Source organism: Toxotes jaculatrix, chromosome 5 (genome assembly GCF_017976425.1).
Source record: "Toxotes jaculatrix isolate fToxJac2 chromosome 5, fToxJac2.pri, whole genome shotgun sequence".
In the NCBI taxonomy this organism is placed as follows: Eukaryota; Metazoa; Chordata; class Actinopteri; family Toxotidae; genus Toxotes; species Toxotes jaculatrix.
This window is the reverse complement of record NC_054398.1, coordinates 8,873,399-8,896,050: the sequence shown is the minus strand read 5'-3', so window position 1 is coordinate 8,896,050 and position 22,652 is coordinate 8,873,399. Positions and strand designations below refer to the sequence as shown.

The 22,652-nt window shown below is 42.1% G+C and overlaps 1 protein-coding gene across 2 annotated transcripts in view; it reads left to right on the top strand.

Annotated features, from left to right (window-relative positions):
• Positions 1-304: 304 nt before the first annotated feature.
• btbd11b (BTB (POZ) domain containing 11b) overlaps positions 305-22,652 on the top strand; it is a 70,093-nt gene continuing 47,745 nt past the window's right edge. For both annotated transcript variants that reach the window (XM_041039209.1, XM_041039208.1), the window contains exon 1: positions 305-1,335. In XM_041039209.1, the coding sequence (XP_040895143.1) occupies positions 483-1,335 (853 nt within the window). In that variant the 5' untranslated portion in view covers positions 305-482. The remainder of the gene's footprint in view (positions 1,336-22,652) is intronic.

The following is a 22,652-nucleotide window of genomic DNA, read 5'->3' as shown; positions in this document are numbered from 1 at the left end:
TTACACATCAAACTTGACAGGGTTTCTGTCTTTATTCTATTCCAAAGTTAGGAGAAATTAAGTTTTCCCCAAAAGTAGGGTGTAAACAATAAAACAAGCATTGTTCTGTTTATGTTGCCCTTTTATTAATAAGCCTTATCATGGGCTACATCAATGACTTTTAATTGATCCTCTAAAACGATCCAATTAAAACTCTCTGCTGCTGCATCCCGAGAGTCAATTGGCTGACAGCTGTTCTCGGTTCGCCATGGCCCCGCCTCCATCTGTCAGGCACTGAGCGGCTACAGCACCGTGTGCCCGTGGATGTGCTTTAGACACTACTCTTTAACTTTATACTGCAGCCTCGGATGGACTTTTCTCATAAATAGAGCAGTGTTTGTGAGCAGAGCTCGTGCCAGCCACGTGCGTATCCGAACTCCACCGTCTTGTGTATTTTCCTCCACTTTTTTCCCAAGCCCTCTTTTACAGTATGAAGTGCAGTTATGGCAAGGAGTAGCAAGTCAGTAGCGAGGACCCTGGAGGATTTGACGCTAGACTCGGGTTATGGTGGAGCCGCCGACTCCTTCAGATCTTCCAGTGCGTCGCTGTGCTGCTCAGATGCACATGGGGCGAATTACTGGCATTTAACCGACTCGATGCACAGTCGACACAACAGTCTGGACACTGTTAACACGGTCCTGGTCGAAGACGCCGAGATCCTGGAGTGCACCGTGCAGTGCGCTAAACTACCCGAGCTTGAGGATGTGCCGTGGAGCCTCGGGGAAGTGGCGAGCGCACTGAGCAGGGACGAGGAGATGAGCATGTCGACCCCCCCGCAGGACGTCCTGCTCAGGCTCTCGGTGCTGGTCAGTCGGGCCCTGGTCAGGGTCGCCAAGGAGGCGCAGCGCCTGAGTTTGCGCTACGCCAAATGCACCAAATACGAGATCCAAAGTGCCATAAAGATCGTCCTGTCATGGACCGTCTCGATGAACTGCATCAGCGCGGCCCTCGGTGCCTTGTCCCTTTACAACATGAGCACGGAGGAGGACAAGTTCAGCCGCGGCAAATCGGTGCGTTGCGGACTCATCTTCAACGTGGGGAAGTTCTTCAGGTGGATGGTCGACAGTAGGGTTGCGGTCAGGATCCACGAGCACGCAGCGATCTACCTGGCCTCGTGCATGGAGAGACTCTTCCGCGAGGTGTACGCTAGGGTGCTGCGCAGTGCGCTGCTGGAGCGGGATAACGGGATCCCCAAGTTCACTGTGGAGACCCTGGAGCAGGCCGTCAACAGTGATGCGGAGATATGGGGGTCCCTGCAGCCCTGGCAACACCTGACCTGTGGGAAAAATGCAAACGGTGAGTTATGAATACTGTGAGTCAGTGCAACAGGGTCTTTCCCCACTTCACATCCCCACCACGCATAGACCTGATTTTAAATCCCTATGCTTTCTGTCACTTGTAGAGTCCCCCCTCTCATCTCACAGCAGACATTTACATCAGTATTACAAAGCAAAGCCCTCCTCACTGGATTTCCTCCAAACGACTATTATTATTAAACTAACATGAAAGACTTAGTCTCAGCTGCAACATAAATGTTGCAGTTATAAGCACCATGAGGATTTACAGAAAGAGGTCCCACAGATTCACTTGCTGCCAGCATATTGAAAGGTTACACCTCCATCTCTCAGTCTCTCTCGTTGAAAAACGGTGAACCTTAACTGACAGACATTAGCAAAAGAGCATTTTTTTGCAGCTGAAATAGTGCTTCTCTTGCCTCCTGTGTCTTCTGTGCAGTATTACATTGCAGTCGTTATTCTCTGATATCCTTATACTGTACATGGCTGTTTTGTTGATGCACAAAACGATGAAGCTGGGCCTCTGATATCTGCAGGCTTGATGCCTCACTCAAAGAGCTTTCAGTGAAAGGGGCTCTCCCTGTTTCCTATAGTAATGCCCTGCAGAGGTTAGTTTTTTTTTCTTTTCATTCAAAGAGGACAGAAGTCTTTCATTCCCTTGTACATGTGCTGGTTCTGGTTCAGACAAAACCTCTGCGAAAGGTTTCACATTGGGCCTTCCAAGTGTTAAGGAATTCTTTTTGGTGTGTAATTGTATTCAGACTTCACCACAGCTTAACCAGCAATACATCACAAACCACACTAACACATGCTTGCCCCTGTTTTGATGGATGTTGAAAAAGTGCTGCTGTGGCTCCTCTTGCAACAGGTTTACGTAATAAAAGGCCTTGGGGGACCTATGTGCTATCATGCATTATGCAGAGTGATGTGAATAAAACTGAGTTATAGAGTGAGGGAGAGGAACAGAGACAGACAGACAGAGACATACAGACAGGGAGAGAGAGAGAAAGTTAGAAAGACTGACTGTATTGATGAATCACCAGCAGAAGCCTGCCAGCATGAGAAGAGCACTTTAGTACCTCTTTGTTTTAAAGCTACAGTAAAACCTTTTAAACATACTGTACGTGTCAGTTTGTTTACACTGTCCATGTCTACAACAGCACACACAATTGTAAGGCTCCAGCTGCACAGTCAGAATCAGCCTCACAAAAATGTGTGTTCATTTGCAGTGACGACAACATACATGATCATGATATTAGCTTTTATCTTGACACGGTGCAAAAAATTGGCAAGACGGTTCAAAGAGGCTGCAATAAGTCATCAGAGTTTACAGTGTGAGCTCATACTGTACAGTAATGACTGTCAATATTCAGTCACTCCGGCCACTTGACATGCAGTGAGGCTCCAGCTGTAGAAGAGGTGTGGTGAGTGTTCAGTGGTGCATCGGACCGGTGAATAGGATGCGATGAAAGAAAAACGTTTGGAGCATGTGAAACATAGACATAATACTGAAGGCTAGAAAAGTGGCACAGTGTGCACAAAGTCAATGCTATGTTTGTATGGACAGTAGAGTTTTTCGTCTGATGGGGCATCAATATATGGGAAGTTTGATCTTGTGGAAGACTTTGTGCTCCACCTTATTTCTAATTGTGACACTGCAGGACCTCTAAACCTCAAGAGACCCTCTATCTACAGTGACAGATAAGGCTGAGACACAGGCGCATCATTTGTTGTCTTCCCAGTAAAACCAGACAGCCAGTCAATCTGAGGGTGGGTTGACCTTAGCCGAGCCACCGCCTGCCAAATTGAACCTCCGTATCGCTGCATCCATTCTCTCTGTCTCTCTCTGCCCAAGTGGGAGTAATTGAGGTGATTTTTTCATATCATGCCAACATTGGTGACCCAGCTTTGTAAGGAGGCCTTTATGAATATCTGCCTCTCTTCCACCAAAGCTGATTCTTTTTCCTTGTGCTGTCACAATTTTTAATCTGGGAGCCACTTTGTTGGATGTTCTCCTTTTGACTGTTTGAAGCCTCTATTAGGCACCTTAGTAATGAGCTAAATAATTTGGGGGGGTTAAGGCTGCTTTTGGAGAAATGCACACTTGCTTTCTTGCTATGACTTAAATTAGAAGATCGATACCACTATCATATCTGTCTGCTAGCTTAGCTTAGCTTAAAGACTGGAAATAGGGGGGAAAGGCTAGCCTGGCTTTGTCTCCAAAGGTAACAAAATCTGTCTACCAGCACCTGTTTGTTTAATCTGCACAAAAACAGAAGTATAAAAACACATTGTGTGCCAGATAATTTCTTGGATAGGAACAGGAACTTCCTCACTGTGTTGGCAATGCAAATAAGTGTACTGCTTTAAGTCTTCAGGACTTATTCATGATAGAAGAGCAGTCCAACAAGCACAAGAGGCTCTGGAGATTTAAGTATACATATTACTCATACTGTACGTTATGCACTGGCATGCACAGATTTATTTCTTTGTAATTCATCAGTTTATTCAAACAAGGTGGAAAAACAAGCTCGTTCTTGGTTGTTTCATGAATTGATATGTCACTCCTCAACACAGGATCCATAATTACCCTATGCTATAATGTCTGTTTGCACCTTCTGCAGCTCTCAGTTCCGCATTGGCACATCTAGCATATGGCCAGCCTCCCACACACCAGCCCAACACACACATACTTGCTCAGACATACACATACATCAAGATGTCAGGGGCTCCTCTCACCATGTCTGACTCAGTGTTATTTGCAGGTGGGTGTTAGGTTTCCCTTCTTCGGCTGTGGTATCCTGTCAGAGCAGGAAACTACTCTATACCGTGGGGTATTTCTTATGGCTCCCACTAGACTTGGGAACACAGTGATTCTTTGATTTCCTTAATGACGTGCATGTCAAAGAAAATGTCTAGTGTGAACATGATATCCAGTGCTCAGGGATATGTACCACCCTGAGGACGAGTTTCTAATCACACTTTAGGTGTGAGATGACTTTCAAGTCTGGACAGAACTGGTTTGGTTGAAAGACTTAAGGGAAAATTTCACCCTTAAGTCATTTAAAACGAGTGGAGGTCATGTGCCTTGCAGTTCCAGACCCATTTTGTTTTGTGGCAATAGTTTGTTTTTCTTATTCACAAGCACAGGTGGCCAAACATGCATGACTTGATGCTGAAGCGGTAGCCCTTACTTTTTTTCTTTTTTTTTTTTTTTACGTACAAAGCAGACCATTTCTGGAACCCTTTGTCAGGTAGCGTTAGCACTGATAACTATTACTATGTCTAATATGAAAGAGGTCCAAAGAGGCCAAAGCTGTTATTAATGTGAACGTATTTGATGTTCTGCTGATTTGGTTGCACATCTCGCTTTTCTAAACTCATGGTGAAAGAAAGCGTCAGTCTGTTTTTAGTGTTATAGCCCTGCACAATAAATAAGCAAGGCTTTCTGCTGAGTTTCAATTTTGCATTGACATTCATCAATCATACAGAGAGAAATTCGTCATAGAGCTGTCAGAGATACCAAATTCACTGTTAGCAGCTTCAATAGAAATTCAATACAGCCACAACTTGCTTCTTTGTGGAGCGGTTGCCAGCAGCATGTGAAATACAACACTGTTGAGGGGTAATTTGAGGTAATTTGAACAACTGGGCTTGCTGCTCTGTGGCATTGTCTCTTTTCACTCTTACCTTTTCTTGCCTGGAAAACATTATTCGTTATTACTATCGCTAATGCACACCTCTCTAAGTATTGTCAAAAGGCACTGGGAGATGTGGAAAATCACCATCTGAACAGGCAAATTTGGAGAAAATGGGTACACAAAAATAGTAAATTACAGCAGTGTGGCACATCCCTCAGAGACCACTGGACCATTATGGTGTAAAGTGTGTAAGTGAGGAGGGATTTTCCTTTTAAAGCCTTATGTTCTAACAGCAGAGTATGGTCTGGTGAGACCTATACGCATTTGACATTCAAAAGTGAGATTTCGCTTTTGCGCATTTCCCAGACACAGACATCATGTGTGAAAACCAGAACAAGTGTGGCACTTGTTGAGGGCATGATGTGTATACTATTAGAACAGCAACACTTTCCTGTTCCTCTACTGTGTAGCTTTGTATTGTTGTAGTGCTTCACAGGGGTGAGAGAGTGCAGGTCCCATTCCATTCACTTTAATTTCTTACCCAGTAGTCAGAGTTGATGTGCGAGGTCGGCGCCTGGTGCACACATGCTGTGGGGAAGGCAGGCAGACAGGAATGACTGCGGTCTACAGTGGTACCACTCTGTACCGGTGGAGACTAGTCCCCATTATGTCTGGGAGTGAGATATAACGTATCAGTGCTAGGGAAACCCTTACACAGCAGTAGACACATTTAAGGCAGCAACAGACACATGCAGATTCATGCACACAGAGAAGGACACACACACACACACACACACTCACAGAGTCACACATGGCCCGGGAGCAGATCTGGTATTAATTGCGAGTTTGGGAGGGGAATGAGGAATGCTGATGTGACATGGAGGCTGGTACGGCGAGGGAGAGCTCCAGCCAAGTATACTTCAGTTGATTAAGAGGAGACAGGTGATAGAATACAGTTAATACTGCATCCAGCTGGCAGTGCCTACCATAGATTAGGTGCCTTTTTTCTTCTGTAACATCCTTTTTTTCTTATGCACCTAAGAGGATTGCTTGAAAAGTGTCAGTTGCACTGTGTCACTCATTGCCGTGTGAGTTAATACATGCAGCTGGCGGACATAAGCTCAGTATCAGTCAGTCTCTGTATGAATGTGACTGCAGCCATTGTGCATAGTAAACAGACACAAAATAAGAATTCGTATCCTTCTCTTGAGGATCCGTTCAGTGGATATTCAGTGCAGACGGGGTGAAACTGTACCATGTGTTTAACTTTTAAAGAAAAAGAACAGAGTATTGCAATCTTGTCCAATTTAATCAATATTTATGAACAGTCTCTACGTGGGTTAAAAACCACAGCGCCAGTCTGTTATGTCACGTGAGAAAACGCTGCTGGAGCTGCTGCTGCTCGGACTAATTTAGTAGATTTTTCTAATTTTCATGCTTGACCTTTTAGACCAAAATGAGATTTACTCCGTTATAGCTCTGACAGTCAACCCAGAGAGTGTGCACTTATTGCTTTAAAATCACTCTGCATAATGCATTTAGCTTCCTATTTGCCGACAGTGTAAAAGCTTCAGCATTTTTATTTCTGTGTGACATTATCAAGAGAGCTTTAGCTGCTTTATGTTTGTCGTTGGGACAGATTTGTTTTTAAATCTTCCGGGTGATTTTCTTGTAAGTTTCCCCAGAGTACAGGTCACAAGCTCACCTGCACCTTTCTCAGTATTCTGTATTAGCTCATAGTTCGGTAGACAATGAGAATATAGCCGTACTAGACCAGAATCATTTAACAATTACTCTGCACTGCAGAGCCAAATCCAGTGAAGCCATGGCTAAGAATGAATTGTTCATGATGTCAACTTTGGAAGAAAAGCAGAGGGAGAGGAAGAGGCACAGATGGCAAGGATCAAAACAGGAAAATCCATAAAAGAAGCAGTGGGTGACAGATGAGGCCCAGACAAGCAATGTCTACTTCTTATTATAGCAGGAAAAAGAGTCTGAGCAAACAAGTACCAGCAAGTGGATTAGTTAGGTGAAGCATCAGTATCTACCACACAGATTTTTTTTTGCAGCTTTGAATTCCTATTGTTATATAGAGGGAAATGATCCCGTTTAAATATCAGCCAGTCTGGCTGGAAGTTATGAAGCCGATACTGATAAACAAGCTTTTAACTTGTCTCCCCTCTTTGATGTGAGCTGAGCGCTGGGCAAAATTCTAAGATACCGCCTTGTCACTATTAGAAAAGTTATATGTCTGATAGCGAAAGCTGCATGTCAAGACACGTCGAGATACTTCTGGATTGACAGTTGCTGAACTATGAACCAAATTCCAAGATATTTACATAACATACACTAATACACACAAGCCGTCTCATATCATAGCCAGCACATTTGCAAATCCAATTGCAGCACATTGATATTATACCTACATCATCTCTCCTGTTGTTGTTTAATCACGGTAACACAAAGATGACCGTCAGATGACCCACCAGGAACAACTGTACAGTCACTTAAACTGTAAGTTCATTACTTGTGAGAAAACCATCTGCAGTGACAGTTAGCCTCCTCTTGGTGTGTGATAATCCTCTGCTGATAATACTGTCATATCAGCACATCATTTCCCCAAATCAACCAGCAGGCCAGCACCGCACAGAGCCAGCCAGTCAGTCAGTGAGTCAGAGTGAAGAGGAGCTCTTATCCGCCCAAAGTACCCTTTGAGTCCTATTTGAAAACAGCTTAGATGAGATCTTCTTCCTGCTTTTTGTCCAGATGACTTTAGCTTGAGTATCTCTCGCTAAATCTCTTTTTGTCAAAACTGACAATAATATAAAGTGGATTTAGGGGTTATGTGTGGGACTATTTCTTGGCTCGGTGCAGTGACTTTCTGCATACTTGCTGATGCCGTGACACCAGAAAACAAACAAGACATAACAGATAACAATGAGTGAGCTTTAGAAATAGTAATAGGTGGATTTTTCCGCCTTTGGACAGTGCCAGGTTTGCTGTTTCCCTCCGTTTAGCTAAGCATAGCCTTATGTTTAACAGTCAGACATAAGAGGGTTAATGACCTTTTCATTTAACTCTCAACAAGAAAGGGCTAGGCACATTTTCTAGTGATGGGCAAAAGTAGTTCTCTGAATCATTAGAATCAGTTCATTAAAATGTCTTCAAAAGATTCGTTCACCAAATGGTTCAGTGCTTGATCGGATTTCCGACTGCATAATCCCACGGAACTGAAACACATGTTGCTGCTGTGGCAAAGTAAATTCCTTCTGGGATCAATAAAGTACTTGCCTACCTTGTCTGCAAGTTATCTGCCTGATCTTAAGGTTACAACCACCATAGGGATGATAATTTCAAATATTTTTGTTTAATATATACAGATTAGCAGTGACCCACATGCACACTCTGCATGTTTGCATAAATGTTAGCCTATTTGTATAATATCAATCTAGATTATGTCATATATCTAGATTACAGTCCAAGACCAATTCTGTTGAGTGTTTGCAGCTGAGTGTTAGCAATTCGAATCAGCTGTGTATTTACTTTCAATCCTCCTGTGAATGAGTAACTTAAATCACTCACTGAGTGAGTGTATCCCATCACATTGGCATGCAACTGACTTTTCCAACTTTTCTAGATTTTACGTTCAGCAACAGCACAACACTGGTATTTTCCACAATGTTGAACTATTCCTTTAAGCAATAGTAATCACATTTTATCCCAGAATCCTTGGGTATCATAAAGTTTTGACAGATAATTAGTCAAGGTGAAGAAAATTTGCTCCTATACCCTCTGAACAACCACTGTTCAACTCTCCTGCAGTTTTCGTTAATCCATGGCTACAAGTACACTAAGCTGTGGGGGTGCAAACTTGTCTGGGATTTCTGAGGTGATGGAGATGGTGGGGAGCTGGACTTTTATTGTTTCAGTCTTCTATAAACTACTTTATGTATGTTTCCCTGCACATGATGAATACAGAGTCATCAGCTGTATAAACACAGAGCAGATATAGTTCATGTGACAGAAATAAACACACTCTGCTTCTGACATGCCAGCGTTCCCATGGAATAAACATATACTTTCACTGGAGGATATAATTATCCTTGGATATATGGATATATACACTGGTTTGTGCTGATCGCTGCTGCCGTTTGTTGTGTCATTACTGAATCTTTTACATGCTGTTCGGTGGTTTGGAATCAAAACCAAGTGTGTAGCCTTAAAATCAGAGATAGGTTTTTAAAGAAAAACTGCCAAACATTTATTGCATCAACCTTAATATACCCATTTTCACTCAGTCTGGCTACAGCACTTATAAATCTGTAACCGTTCCCCCACATTTCCCCAGATGTGCTGCTTGAACTTGTTTCACTTGGCTGCATGTGGAGGGATCAGTAGTGGAGGTGATTGTGACATTAGAGATCAAGAGAGCAAGTTTTTCTAGTTGACTCAAGAGTCGCACGCCTTCGTTAGGACTTGTCTTGCTGCAATGCATTCTGGTCTGTTGAGGCGTCTGTAGGTAAAGAAATTGGTGTACACAGTGGACAGAGCTTTAGAAAAACCTGTAGATATTCCCAAATTATCTCACATGCAGTAAGTCTATAAATTTTAATAATTTGAGTCTGTAAATGAACTTGTTAGTGAAACCAAATTGAAAATTTACGTTGTATTAGATCAGTGAAATATCCTCCGATGTGCATTTAAACAGTTGCTGTGTTTTAAGCTGGGTTTGTCTTTTCTATAAAGTACGTAGGTTTGATGTGGACAATGAAACAGCATGAAGAGAGTCACATGCTGGGGCACAGTGGCGTTCTCGCGGGCGACGGATCTGCTGATGCAGTCCTGATTCTGTTCCACTGGACCAGTATCCCATTACCTCCCATGAGAGCCCAGCTCACTGACCTTCGAACTACGTGTGTGTCATTGTATATGTACTGTATGCACGTTTGAGTAAAGTGAATACACCGTTCCTCTTTCTATTTTCCAGTGTGCAGTTCACTCAATCAGAGCATGTGACCTGAGAGATTTATCCACATGACTAAACAAAGATTAATCAAAAATGGGAATCAATAGAAGTCTTCTTCTTCTCTCACTCCCTCTATGTCTTTGCCCTTCTGTCTTAATTTTCCTGCTCTCTTCTGCTTATTCTCGCTGCCTTGCTTCTTCATTGTCTTCCCTCTGTTTCAGCCCCATTTTCCTATTCAGTGCAGATATAATGAGTACACATTCTACCACTGCCTCAATGGAGAGTAAATGCCGGGTTGAGGTAACCTTGTCCCCGTCCTACAAGTCTGCCAGGGCTCTAATAATTCTGTCAATCTAGACATGGGGGGCCCCTCTGGGGAGCCTCAGTCCGGCACATGCTGCAGACAGACACATGTGTCCGAACCATGACAGATCTCCTCCAGATCGAACTACAACCTGTAACTGTAGTTTGTACTACAGAGTGGGTGGGGCTGCGTGTGAGAGAAAGTTGATGAGAAATGTGCCAGGCAGCAGGACTTTGCTTGAGGATCAATCAACATTTTTACATTAGGTCCACATATCCAGTGCCAAACAGCTTCTTTTTTTTTTTCCTTTTCCAAATCTGTGCATAAACAGCTGAACGTTGGACGTCTTCTCGATTCTCTACTCAAACTGAGTGAGTTTGCTCAACCCCCAGCTGAACTAAAGGGCATATGGTACAGATTACCACAGGAGAAGGTGTATGTCTATTTTGTCTATGAAATGTTTTATTACTAACATATGCTGGTTCCTGCTTTACTCTCATTTCATTCTCGGAGTGGATCAGAGACTGGCAGAATAACAACCACTCTGTGAAAAGACAGATGCAAGCAGCGACTGTAACTTCTGCCCTTCATTTTTTTTTTTTTTTTAAAACAAAACAACACTCAAACATTTCACTGTATGTTTTGTTACGGCAGACATTAGCAGTATGTACAGCCTCGCAGTAATGTATCTCAATCAGAGTACTACATGGTGTTTTCATCAGTCGTCTAACTTTCCCATGGGGACATTATCTTTTCGTCCCATTTTTAAAAATTAGACAGGATTTAAGTCTTTGAAGGGGATCAATAAATAATTACACACTTATGTAATGATTACAGATGAAGTAAATTTCTGACAATGGGATTTAGAGAAAGGAGCAATGCATGCAATTACTTTTGCTGTTTGGTCATTTTAATGAGCAATACTGAAATATTGAAAGTAAACAAAGTTGTTTTTGTTTACAGTGAATTCTCCACAGGGTACCTGTTAATAATCAAAGCTAATTTCTGAGAAGCGCCCACATCTCTGCCACAGTACAATAGTGATTATAAGCCACTACTGAATAAATGACTCAGCTTTGTTAATGTGTTCTGACTATTCTGTTAGTTCAGTCACTGTCTCTCTTTGGGACAGGCAGACGTTCGGAGGCTCTCTGACTCACAGGTTAGAGTGGAGTTGAGTGGATGACACACTGCTGGTGGAGACAGGTGTGTCTGTCAGTTTTGTGCCTGGCATGATATTGCATCAGCTCGGCTACAGGGCTCTGCTCCACACAGTCTTTCTCGCAGCTTGAAGTCTGTTTTGTAAAAGAGAGAGCCAGTGCTGGGAGGATGAGTTACAGGATGCTGTAAGGAAGGGATGTTCACTTTGAGATAATCTCCAAACACACTGAAAAATGCATGAAGCAAGGACTTCTCATGACTTCTGTGCCTTGCATGAACATTGTTTATTCAAGCAAATGGAATTGAATCTTTTTTTTTTTGCGTTGCCTTTTTGCTTTTTCCTCCCAGGAAATACAGTAATACATTTCTTGGTCATGCCATGTGGTACCAGTAGTCTCCTAGTTTCTCATGTCACAGATCCCAAGTCTCTTGATTTTTTTTAAAAAACTACATTCTCTAACCCCCTGCTGGAAGAGGAAATCTATGATTTAAGAGGCCAAATGCTTTGAGGTTAATGCCTGAATCTGATTATGAAGATCAGACCTGTATCTCTGGAGAAGGAGGAGATTCATCCACCAGTTGCACAGCTGGTAAGTTCCTCCTGTCCCAGTTTCCCATCCTAATGATTAACCTTTCTCACTAAATATTTCTGAGAGGAGGAGCGAGGCAGCAGAGAGTGGTGAAATGAAGCACACTGATACACAAAGTCCCACCTCTGAAAATGTCAAACTCTGGCTCATTCTTCAACCTGGGATCTAAATTATTGATGGTGTCTAGGCAGTGGTGGAATGTACTGAAGTATTTTTTTTTTTTTAACGTATCTGTACTTTACTTAAGTAAAAATACTAATGCATACGTAAGTACTTAGTACTTTTACTCAAGTAAGATTCTTGATGTAGTACTTTCACTTGAGTAAATGTTTTGCGGGATATTTGTACTTTTACTTAAGTACTAAGCTCCAGTACTTCCCCCTGTGTCTAGGCGACAATGACTGATTGCAAAACCGATTTCAGCTATTGAAACCTTTTGCACACCTGCAGAACTTACACGGTGAATGAAATGATAAATGCAGCTGTACTCCCACACAGGCGCACCCACATTTGTGTTTTGTGTTGGAACACGTGCACTGTGCTCTGTGCAATCACACACACAGATAGAGTTATAGAGAGAGGGAGAGAGAAGAGAAGCAGATGGAAGGCAAGATATGAAAACATGGTGAAAAACATTGGGACTGAGAGCTTGAAAACAAGAGACTGCGCATTTTGTTTCTGAGTGTGGTGTGTGTGTGTGTGTGTGTATGTGAAAGTGTGTGTGACAGATGAGAGAGGGCTGAGCTGAAATCTGAAGTGAACTATTAGGGTCGGCTCTGCTGGCAGGGGAAGCTGCATCCATCCAATTTGGTCTATTTGCTTGCCTGTCAGTGGCCTGAACCAAGTAGGCTAAGCGGCACCTAAAAGCAGCGCTGCCACAGCGACTGTACGGTCCAGCACTTGAAAAGATGGATGACAACAGCTCAGAGAGGGAGACAGGGAGGTGCAGCATCACACTGAACCACTGATGGGTGAGGTCTTCAAAATAAGACATCTGTAAATACCTATCTGCAAAAAGACATGTTTTTCAAGCTTCTGGCTCTGATAACAGCAATATAAAGATAAAACTTTTTAGCTTTGTAATCACAGGTTGATGATGCAAGGCCAGTTGGGCCTTCATTTATGAAAGCACCAACATGTCATGATCTTATAAAATATATTGCATTGTTACAGATTAAAACACCCAACACTGGGTAAAGTACTTAAAAAGTGTTCCAGCAGCAAGGAGTAGCTTTACTTTTGATAGTTTTAAATAGAGTTTTCTTCTATCTCCTTACTTTTAGTGTTATTTTTTAATTGTAGGCTTTAACTTGTAATGCAGCATTTTTATTTTGTGGTATTGCTACTTTTACTTAAGTCAAGGATCTGAGTATTTCTGCACATGACCACCAGTATGAGCTGTGCTAACTAAAATGTCAGGCACGGAGCACAGTGCATAGTCAAACTGCAGGTTTACAATATGTCAGTGAGCCTCAGATAGAAGGAAAGCAGTGGTAAATTTCAAAAACCTCATAAACCTGTGAATTATGAATTTCAGTTTAACACAAAAGACGGCAGTCACCTTCCTTCAGAAAAGATGACAGTGTGCAGCAGACAAGATGACCCTGCTGCTCCTGATGTTACCTGAAAGTGACCCATGATGGATGAAAACCTTATTTTCTGTGTGTCACAATTGTCAAAACTGGGCGAGATGACCTTAAAATCATATCATGACCCTGATAGAGAGACAGAATGTCAGCAGTCAGACATGGCTATAGCAGATTTGTGAATTTGCAGATTGTAAACCATGGTAATTTCCTGTAGCTCACAAATACACTGTGCTGGTGCAACATGTGCTAACTTCAGCATTGGTTGTGCATCAGCCTACACTACATTTCTCATTGGCTCTGTGCTCTGGGCAGCACCTCACGGTGAGCACCTCTCATGCTGCTGATCAGATATCGAGGACCTTAGATAATCACACAGTCATGCGATAAACTTTATGGCCTTCCCAAAACTTTCCCTACTTTTCTTCAAGCGCCATTGTTGTCATGCTCTTTTTTCCTCTCCTGACTGATGATGGCCTTTGACACCCCGAGTAGACCATAGACTTCACAGTGTCTGTTTCATCTGCTGCAGCTGAAGGGAGCTGAGTAGGGTGTTGAGTAACAGAGGGAGCCTCAGGAAATGACTAAATCCATACAGACAAAGATTCAACATTTTATCCAGAGCATCAGAGGGCAGCGCTCTCTGCTCTTCCTCCTCTTTGCTCTTTGCTTTCTCGTGATCCAAAGTGCAGAGCAGGCAATATAAAGCTAGAATTGATTTTCAGACTGGTTTCAGCTTTAATGGATGAAATGATGAGGCCAGATTCAGTCTGATAAGTGGCTGACGTTCCTCTTGTCACCTCTGGAGAGTCGAACCGTTAGAAAAGAGAGAAAGAAAGTGACACAGTATATTTATTCATGCTAACATTAGGCATTTAAATACTTTAAATACATGTCGTCTATCTTCGGTTGGCAGGTAAAACGTATTCCCATATATGTCATGATGTTTGCTGCTCTGGGGCTGGCTAATCTCTGCCACATAATGACTGATATGGGTGAAAGCACATAAGGTTGTCCTCATGAAACACATTCTCCCTGCTGCTCTAATGTCATAGTATATACTTGGATCAGCCAAGGAGATAGGGTGTTTGAAGATGCTGCGGGATTTGATTTTCTCCATGGACAAGGCTTACTACTCAAGATTCAAAACAGATATAAGTCATTTGCATATTCATTCTGCCAGGATGAGAGCTAACCTGCCCCATCCAATCTATTTCCATCAAAAGGCATATTGGATTTCTGATTTGAGGGATAACAGAATTGCTTGTACCCAGATTCTTATTTAGGGCAGACATTGTGAAGGTTAAAAGTGAATGTGTGGAGACTAATGCTTGACAGAGAGGGTCATTTTATGTATAATCGAAGTTGGGGAACCATGAGCTGTGAAATTCGTGTGCGGAGATTTGAAATGTCTCCTCTTTGTGATGCAGACTCAAGCAAATAAATCATGTCCGACTTATCACACGAAGCATGCCTCTCAAGGCCTGATTGTCAGCAGGAGAAAAACGGGAACATAGCAAGGAGGATTTTGATCTGCTCAGGGACCAAGGACAGATAAATCATTCAGTTACCTCCAGCTGACACAGTCACATTTTCAAGATTTTTTTTTTCTTACCAGAAATGTTGACATTTGCAGCTCGAGTAGTGTGATATGATTACATTCATGATAAGTAGTTGTATTTAGAAACTGTTGGTTTAAAACAAATTTTAAAGACAGCACAGCATTATTAAAATATCTCCTGTAAGTCAAATAGTTATAACTTTGTAATGAGGAAAACACCATTTGCATATGTCAGCCTTGAAATTTATAAGAAGTCGGACAAGTTTGCGAATGAGAATTCACAAGTTTGTAGAACTGTTGTATCTGAGAGAATGAGACAGCTCTTTTCACCTCTTCTTGTCTCAGAAGAATAATCATAACGAATTTGATATATTGCTACTGTAGATAAATGCAAAGGGTGTCATGCCGTGTTTATTTGGCTTTCACTCCTCAGTCTCACAGACAAAGTAGTGGAAGCCTGCAAGATGTCAGCTTAGAGTTTTAGTAATGAAACAAGACACATGTCAGGCTCTACTACCTTTTTTGAACACAACATTCTCCATTAGACTTATTTTCTCTTTTTTTCTTTTACTATTGTACCATTTTTGCATTAGTGAGTGACATTGCTTGTAGAAATTAAAAGGATATGGATGCAGTTTGTAGTGTCTCCAAAACCAAATAATACTCCTACAGAATAGGCACAAATCTCATCGAATGGAGGAATGACTCAGGATATGTATTGGATCTCTGAAGCTCTGTATTTTCTCTTGGATTCACTCTCCAGCACTGGCAGGGCTTCAGTGGAATTTAAGCATCATTAAGGAACCATTAAGATATGCTGCACTTTGAAAATCCAACCCACTTCATTTCTCTCCACATGGAAACTACATAATGTGGCTGGATCTCGTGCTCAGCTTTGTTGAGCTTTCCTCACGTAACACCAGAGCATCTGTGGAGCTGGAGCTGCTCAGAAATAATGAAATGTCTTGTTTGAGCGTGTTGTAATACTTCCTGTACAGAGTACACCAAGACAGCTGGAGTTAAGTAATCTTAAAAATTGAAACTTTAAACAATACAAACACCAGGCCACCTTTTTAACACTGGCTATATTCTCTAGGAGTAGTTTGTATTTCACTGGAAACTTAGCTGTGCTACAAGAGCTGTATTTGGATTTAAAAACTCATCGAATATGCCTTTGATTTTGTAGTGGATGGTTCTGATGAGTCTTTAACAGTGTTTAACAGCTCATCTCTGGGGGCCCAAACCACTGTAGTGATATCATTGCGGATACAGTTGAAGAGGAAGGGAGCTTTAAAGTACCCTCATTTTTACAGGAGCGTGTCACATCAAATTATCTGATCAGTGTTTATGCAATGAACTCCTCTTAATTAGTCATTTCTGTCCTTGCAAACGCAGCGACACACACACTCAGCTGCTCCTTCACAGTATTGCTGTTGGCTGCAGGGGACAGTGTTCATTTATGATCGTTAATTGCCCATCTCCGTCTGGACATGGACATGGATTTCACATGTTCACGGGGAGCTTTGCTAATGAAAATTGCCCCATGACATCACACCACACAGCGCCTCGCTGGACCTATTTGGATGAGACGGTGTACTGAAAAGAGGAGACCCACATGCTTGGGTTTGTGGTCACGTTGGTTTGGGGGTTTTTAGGCTCATGGTGTAATGAAGGAAAGATGGCAGAGAGCCACATGAAGAAAGGTCTATTATGAGAACAACATTCCCTGATCCACAAGCAAGAAGCGCCCGAGCACACTTTGTGATGACAACATTCAATTTCCTGATGGCAGGCAAATGTAGCTTTACACAAGAGCTGAAAGAAGAATGATCATACAGCGGTCTTTTATTTCTCTCATATTAGTGGGTTATTGAAGTGTGTGAACAACCAGATACAAAACATGGGAAAGTATTTCTCCTTACAGGAGTGGTTTGACATTTTGAGAAATGTACTTATGTCTTTCTGCTGTCTTTCTGAGAGAAAGTAGTCTCTTTAATGTCTGTACATTAAAGGTCTGTACATTCACTTTCTTGCTGAGAGTTAGCTACAAGCAGCAGTTGATTAGCATCACAACATTAACATAACTACTGGAAGCAAACATGATACAACCTGTCAATCATTTAGCTTCTGAGTGTCTGGTAGGCAGATTTTATTGGACTGAGCCTGGTTAGCCTTTTCCCTCTGCTTCTAGTGTCCATGCTAAGCTAAGCTAATTGTCTAGTGGCTGTAGCTTCACATTTAGCGAGCAGGGATGAGAGTGACGATTTTCTTATCTCAGCAAGGAAGCAAAGTGCATCTCTAAATGTTGAACTGTTACTAGAGCTGGAGTCAGGATGTGGTTAGCCTAGCTTAGCATACGCACTGGAACCAGGGTGAAACAACTCATGTTGCTTTCTCTAAGGTGAAAAAATAATGTTCCTGCCATTGCTTCTAAAGCTGGGATATTTCCACAATGCATCTTGCACACTTGACTCTTTGATGAACGAAAATTTAGAAAGGGCAATTACTGCTGGTCAACACTGTGACGAGTCACAGCTGTTGTTTTATAAGGAACAGTTCCAGCAAAAATACTGCCCATAAAACCACTAATGATAGTTTTAAATTTTTGGTTAATGTGTAGGTTACACAGTGAGATAGGCCTACAGTGTGTTTATTAGCCAGTTTTAGAGGTGATGACAGGTATGTTTTTGTAGTGGGCCAGCCATTTCCCCCTATTTACAGTCTTGATGCTAAGAAAAGCTAACTCATGTCCTGAGTATAGGGCCATATACTTAAGATATCTTCCCCACTCTCTGAAAGGAGGCAAATATGCAAATTTCCCAAGACTGTCACTTTAAGCATGAGGCTATAGGCCAAATGCTAACAGACTGGTACTGCTACAATAACAATTTAACAAGTACTTTTTAGTTGCAGCCCTACACTGAAAGAGCGCAGACCTCCGCTAAGGCCAGTGTTGAACACTCATACCTGACTTCAAGAAAAACAATTCACATTCATTGTAAATGATCTGGATCTGCCCCAAAATTTAATGGGTTCTTTCTTGGTCCATGCCCCATCCTTCCACTAAGTTTAGTGCAAATCGGTTCTGTACTTTTTGCAAAATCCTGCTGACAAATAAACAAACCAGCAGACCAACCAACCAACCAACAAACCAACAAACCAACACGAGTCAAAACACAATGTTTAGAGGTGATAACATACATTTATGTTTAAGCTAATCATGTGAGTGATTATACTGTTTTTGTTCACTCTATAGAAATAATGGTAGACAAAATGAAAGAGGTCTGTAATCAGAGACTGGGCACTAAACCCTGTGCTGACAACTGCAAGCTGAATTTCCTCTCTTACCTGTTGTGTTCTGGTGGTGTCAGGTTCCCCAGGGGGAAGGAGATTAATATGTCATACTGTGGTTCTGATCCCTCACCCCATGTGCACTCATTACAGTCTCTGCTGTAATGCCTTTGCCTACATCCTTGGTCTGATCCAGCTTTTGACTGAACTCAGCTAGCTCTGAATAGTGCTGAAGTAAGAATACAAAAAAAAAGAAAAGAAAAAAAGATGCAGTGTACTGTGCTGTTAGCTGTTAGTTAAAACCCAAAATTGTCATTCACACTGACTAACCCTTATTTGTGTCCCATGAGGGAGTAATTTGGCCGAAGCATCAGGGAGCAGTTTAGGATAAAAGTAGGATCAATGAAAAAAATATTGTTTGGTCAGGAATCCATTGTTGCAGGAGGAGCTGGAGAAAAAAAAGAGAAAGAGAGAACTTATGGGAGACACATGCCTCTACAGTACTCGAAGATCTATGCTTTCAGAGGCCGCTGCACACCATCCAGATGGCTAATGGCTCTCTGTGCCTCTGCTGCAATCGTGAACTGTCATCTCTTTAAACCACTGAAACAGCTGCTGGCCAGCCAAAACACTTCTGAATACATAAAAAAAAATCAATCAATCTTCGATCAATAGAGTCAAACACCCTGCCATTCAAGTGGCTGTGCGGCAGCGTTTGATCAGCTTGTGTGAGATCAATGAGGGATCGTCCTCTGAGTGTTCAGCTGTGTGGGGATCTGCACAATGATGACAGTGCGCAGGCCGTGATCCTCTCAAACTGACTCAGTGCAATATAATGTGATCCAATATGACAACTAAACGATCTACGGACTCAAAAATTGACATAGACCCGACTAGATACCTTGTGGACACAGATGGTCAGTAAAATTGCACATGATAATCCTCACAAAGGTAGTATTATAGCAAGACTGTTTTATTGCTTTTCTTTCTATTGTACACTTGTTTTTGTTTTTGAGTTGACTCCCTGTGGAGGCAACTTTGTGACATTCCTCAGTATCACACCTTTTGCAAAATACATGTATGGTTACATGGAGATTTAAATGACTTCAGATAGACAGTGTATTGAATATTCACCGTACAACAATATTTCACCAAAATACAGTGTAGATTAGTATTTCATGGAAGTGGATAATGTTATGCACTGTACTGCAATGTGATATATAAATGGAATTAACTGGACCTTGACTATGTGTCGTCACAGGGCAGGTAGAGGTACGCTGCACAGAGAATACTTGTTCCTGATTGGACACTTTGATGCAGGGGCCAGTAATTGGAGTGCAACTCATTTTAACATCAGCTTCTCCAACATGTAAGAGTAGTGAATAATTTCTACACCAAGGCTGACAAAGATGTTTCCGTTTACATTTTCCATTAATAAATCCAAAATATGAGGAAACAGTGGAATGTGTATGTGGCAAGTGGCCATGGGGTAGTTGGGTTTTTGTGTATTTCCCCCCAAATTTTTAATTCTTACCAGAACTGCTGGTAAACTCATTTATTCTTTTAATCTCTTTTAATTAATTATTCAAATGATTCCTGATTGTGCAATGATCATGACGTATGATTTTTAACAGTGAAGGTGAAAGCAACCACCTGTTTCCAACACTTGCTGAATCATCCCTCCTTCTTCCACAGCCAAGGCCTGTAGGACATTTTCCCTTTTATGTTTGATTAAGGACAAGAGCTGCTTTTTACGGCCTTGGACACCTGCAGGTCAGAAACCGTACACGCCTACAAAGAGAATCAGTGCGTAACCCTTTGAACTAGTTCATTCTCCCTCCTGGTCGTCCGCTGCATTCCCTCTTCTCTGATGCTGTTATTGCTCTTTGTCTTTACCAGTCTATATACAGAAAAGGCAGCCTGGCAGGTGTCAGGGGCGGTATCAGATATCATTGTCCCTGCTGGGGAGTTTAGACAAACCACTCCATTAATATCACAGATGAAAAGTGGACTGTCAGAGAAAGGTCATCCCTATTCATTAACCTTAGTAGCTGTTAAATCTGCATTAGCATAATTCTGTTGTCTTTGGCACAACAGGGACATTAACATTGTGACTTCTGTAAAGGTTGGATTGATTTCAAAATAGTGCAGACTGAATTACCTTGTGTTCACTGTTAGTTACATGAAATGACAGCTTTGTCCTCTGTGTTGGATGTGAGATGAGTTTTTTTTTCGTTCCCAAGGTCTTTGCAGAAAGAGAAGGAGAAAGAAGGAAAACGAGAGGGAGAGGGAGGGACTGCGCCCTGCAGTCCGCATGCTGTAGTCATTAGTTTGTGTGGTGGGGAGCTTTATTGGTTCCCACTCGTGTTAAGTCAATCCAACAATTTACTCTGCTGCTCTCGCTCCCTCTCCCTTGTCAGTTTCATGTACGACTGTTATGTCTATGGATGTTTCTGGTCAATCAGTGCAATGTTCTGGATGGGTGAGCCAGCGGTCTGTCAGCCCTCTGGTTGAGGCCGAGCAGTTCTCGAGGCGACATGAGGGTGGGTGGAGCTCCTCATCTTAGAGCCCTTAACTGGATGGCTGCAGGCCAGCGGCTAGGACAGCCTCCAGCTATTGATGTCATCCTGGTATCAACACCCTCCGGATGTGTGTGCGGTGGTGGTTGTTTGTTTCCAGCAACACAGTCGCAACACCATCCAAGCATTTTGTAAGACTTCCTTTGTTCCTGTGTCCTCACTTTAGCCTGCATCCAGCCGCTGGTCACTAAACATGAGTGAAGTTAAATGGGAGACAAAAGCCAGATGAACTGTAATGTCGCGGCGCTTTTAAACACTGATTACAAGGGCTGACAACAAAGGCCTATTTTGGTGCTGTAAAAGTTGCTGACCTGGAGCTGACGGCGAACGATTGTGTTTCACATGCTCCTGCAGGCTGTTCTGTCCCACTCACACGGCCCAGAGGCAGACACACTATCACATTTTCCACCAAAGGGCATCAGCGACTGTGCTGCAACCTTCAGATTGTATTTTTGTCTCTTCTGCATCGGGCCCTGCGCGTCACAAGGTCATCGCAAGAGACGGCAGAAGCCTTTTTGCGGCTGATTGATAGTCACATCTTGGCAGGTTGTATCTCCATAATATTTGACGACAGGGGAAGTGACTGTCAGTTGCCGGCCGTGTCGTCTCCAGATCCTCTCAAGTCTATTGACTGTCCATCACTGTCTCCCTGTTTTCATTGATTTTTCTTCCCTGATTTTTGCTCCCCGCTCTTCCTGCTCCCAACTCATCACTGATCACTGTCTTTTTTTTTTACACTGTACATCTGTCTTTTGGTTAATCCAGGCCTGTTGTAGTTCCTCAGAAAGTAAATATGAGTCACTATCTAGAGTGAGCAAAGAGGACGCCCTCATTTCAAACACCTTTTACCAGAGGGGTAAAAAAAAAGAAAGAAAAGAATTTACTATAATTAAATTATTATAAATATTCTGACCTGAATTTGTAAGTGTGACACATTAACATGCAGGACGTTATGGGTTTCCCAGTCCCACGTTCACATAAACTGTTACTGTCATTTGTTGGAGGTTTTAAGCCAAATTCATTTAGGGACTGTGTGAAAGTTATTGGGGTGGGTTGAATCTTATATTTAAGTTTATACATACCAAGGCCCTCCCCAGCATTATATACAATGATTTATAATATTTTTATGGCAAACCTAACAAAATGATGAGTATTCCAGCCACTATTGATTTTTGAATGAGTACAGATAGCTGCTTTGTGTGACTTGCACACCGCAGTATTTTTCCCTCATCAACAGATTCTACATACTGGAAATACACATAAATGATTCAGATCAGATTATGATGAAATTGCCTGATAGGTATGAAATCTGATGTCCCTTAAAATCAATTACATGGTACCTGAGCCACATGGCTGAGCATGCTGGAGAATGTTTCTCCCAGATAGCTGCTCCAACGAGCACAGCATTGAATATTATATAATATTTTGTGCTACTATTTGATTTACAAAAGTGAGATTTACAATAAATCCCACAAAGGAAGAATGAATATGGGATGAGAACATTTTAAAAGACCTGCTCCTGCTCTTTAAAAAAAAGCAAAAATTCTCTCTCCCCTTTCTGACCTCCTCTCCCCATCAAGTAATTTTCTAACAGCCCCTTACATTTTATACACGTGAGGTAAACCCCTCACCCTGCCAA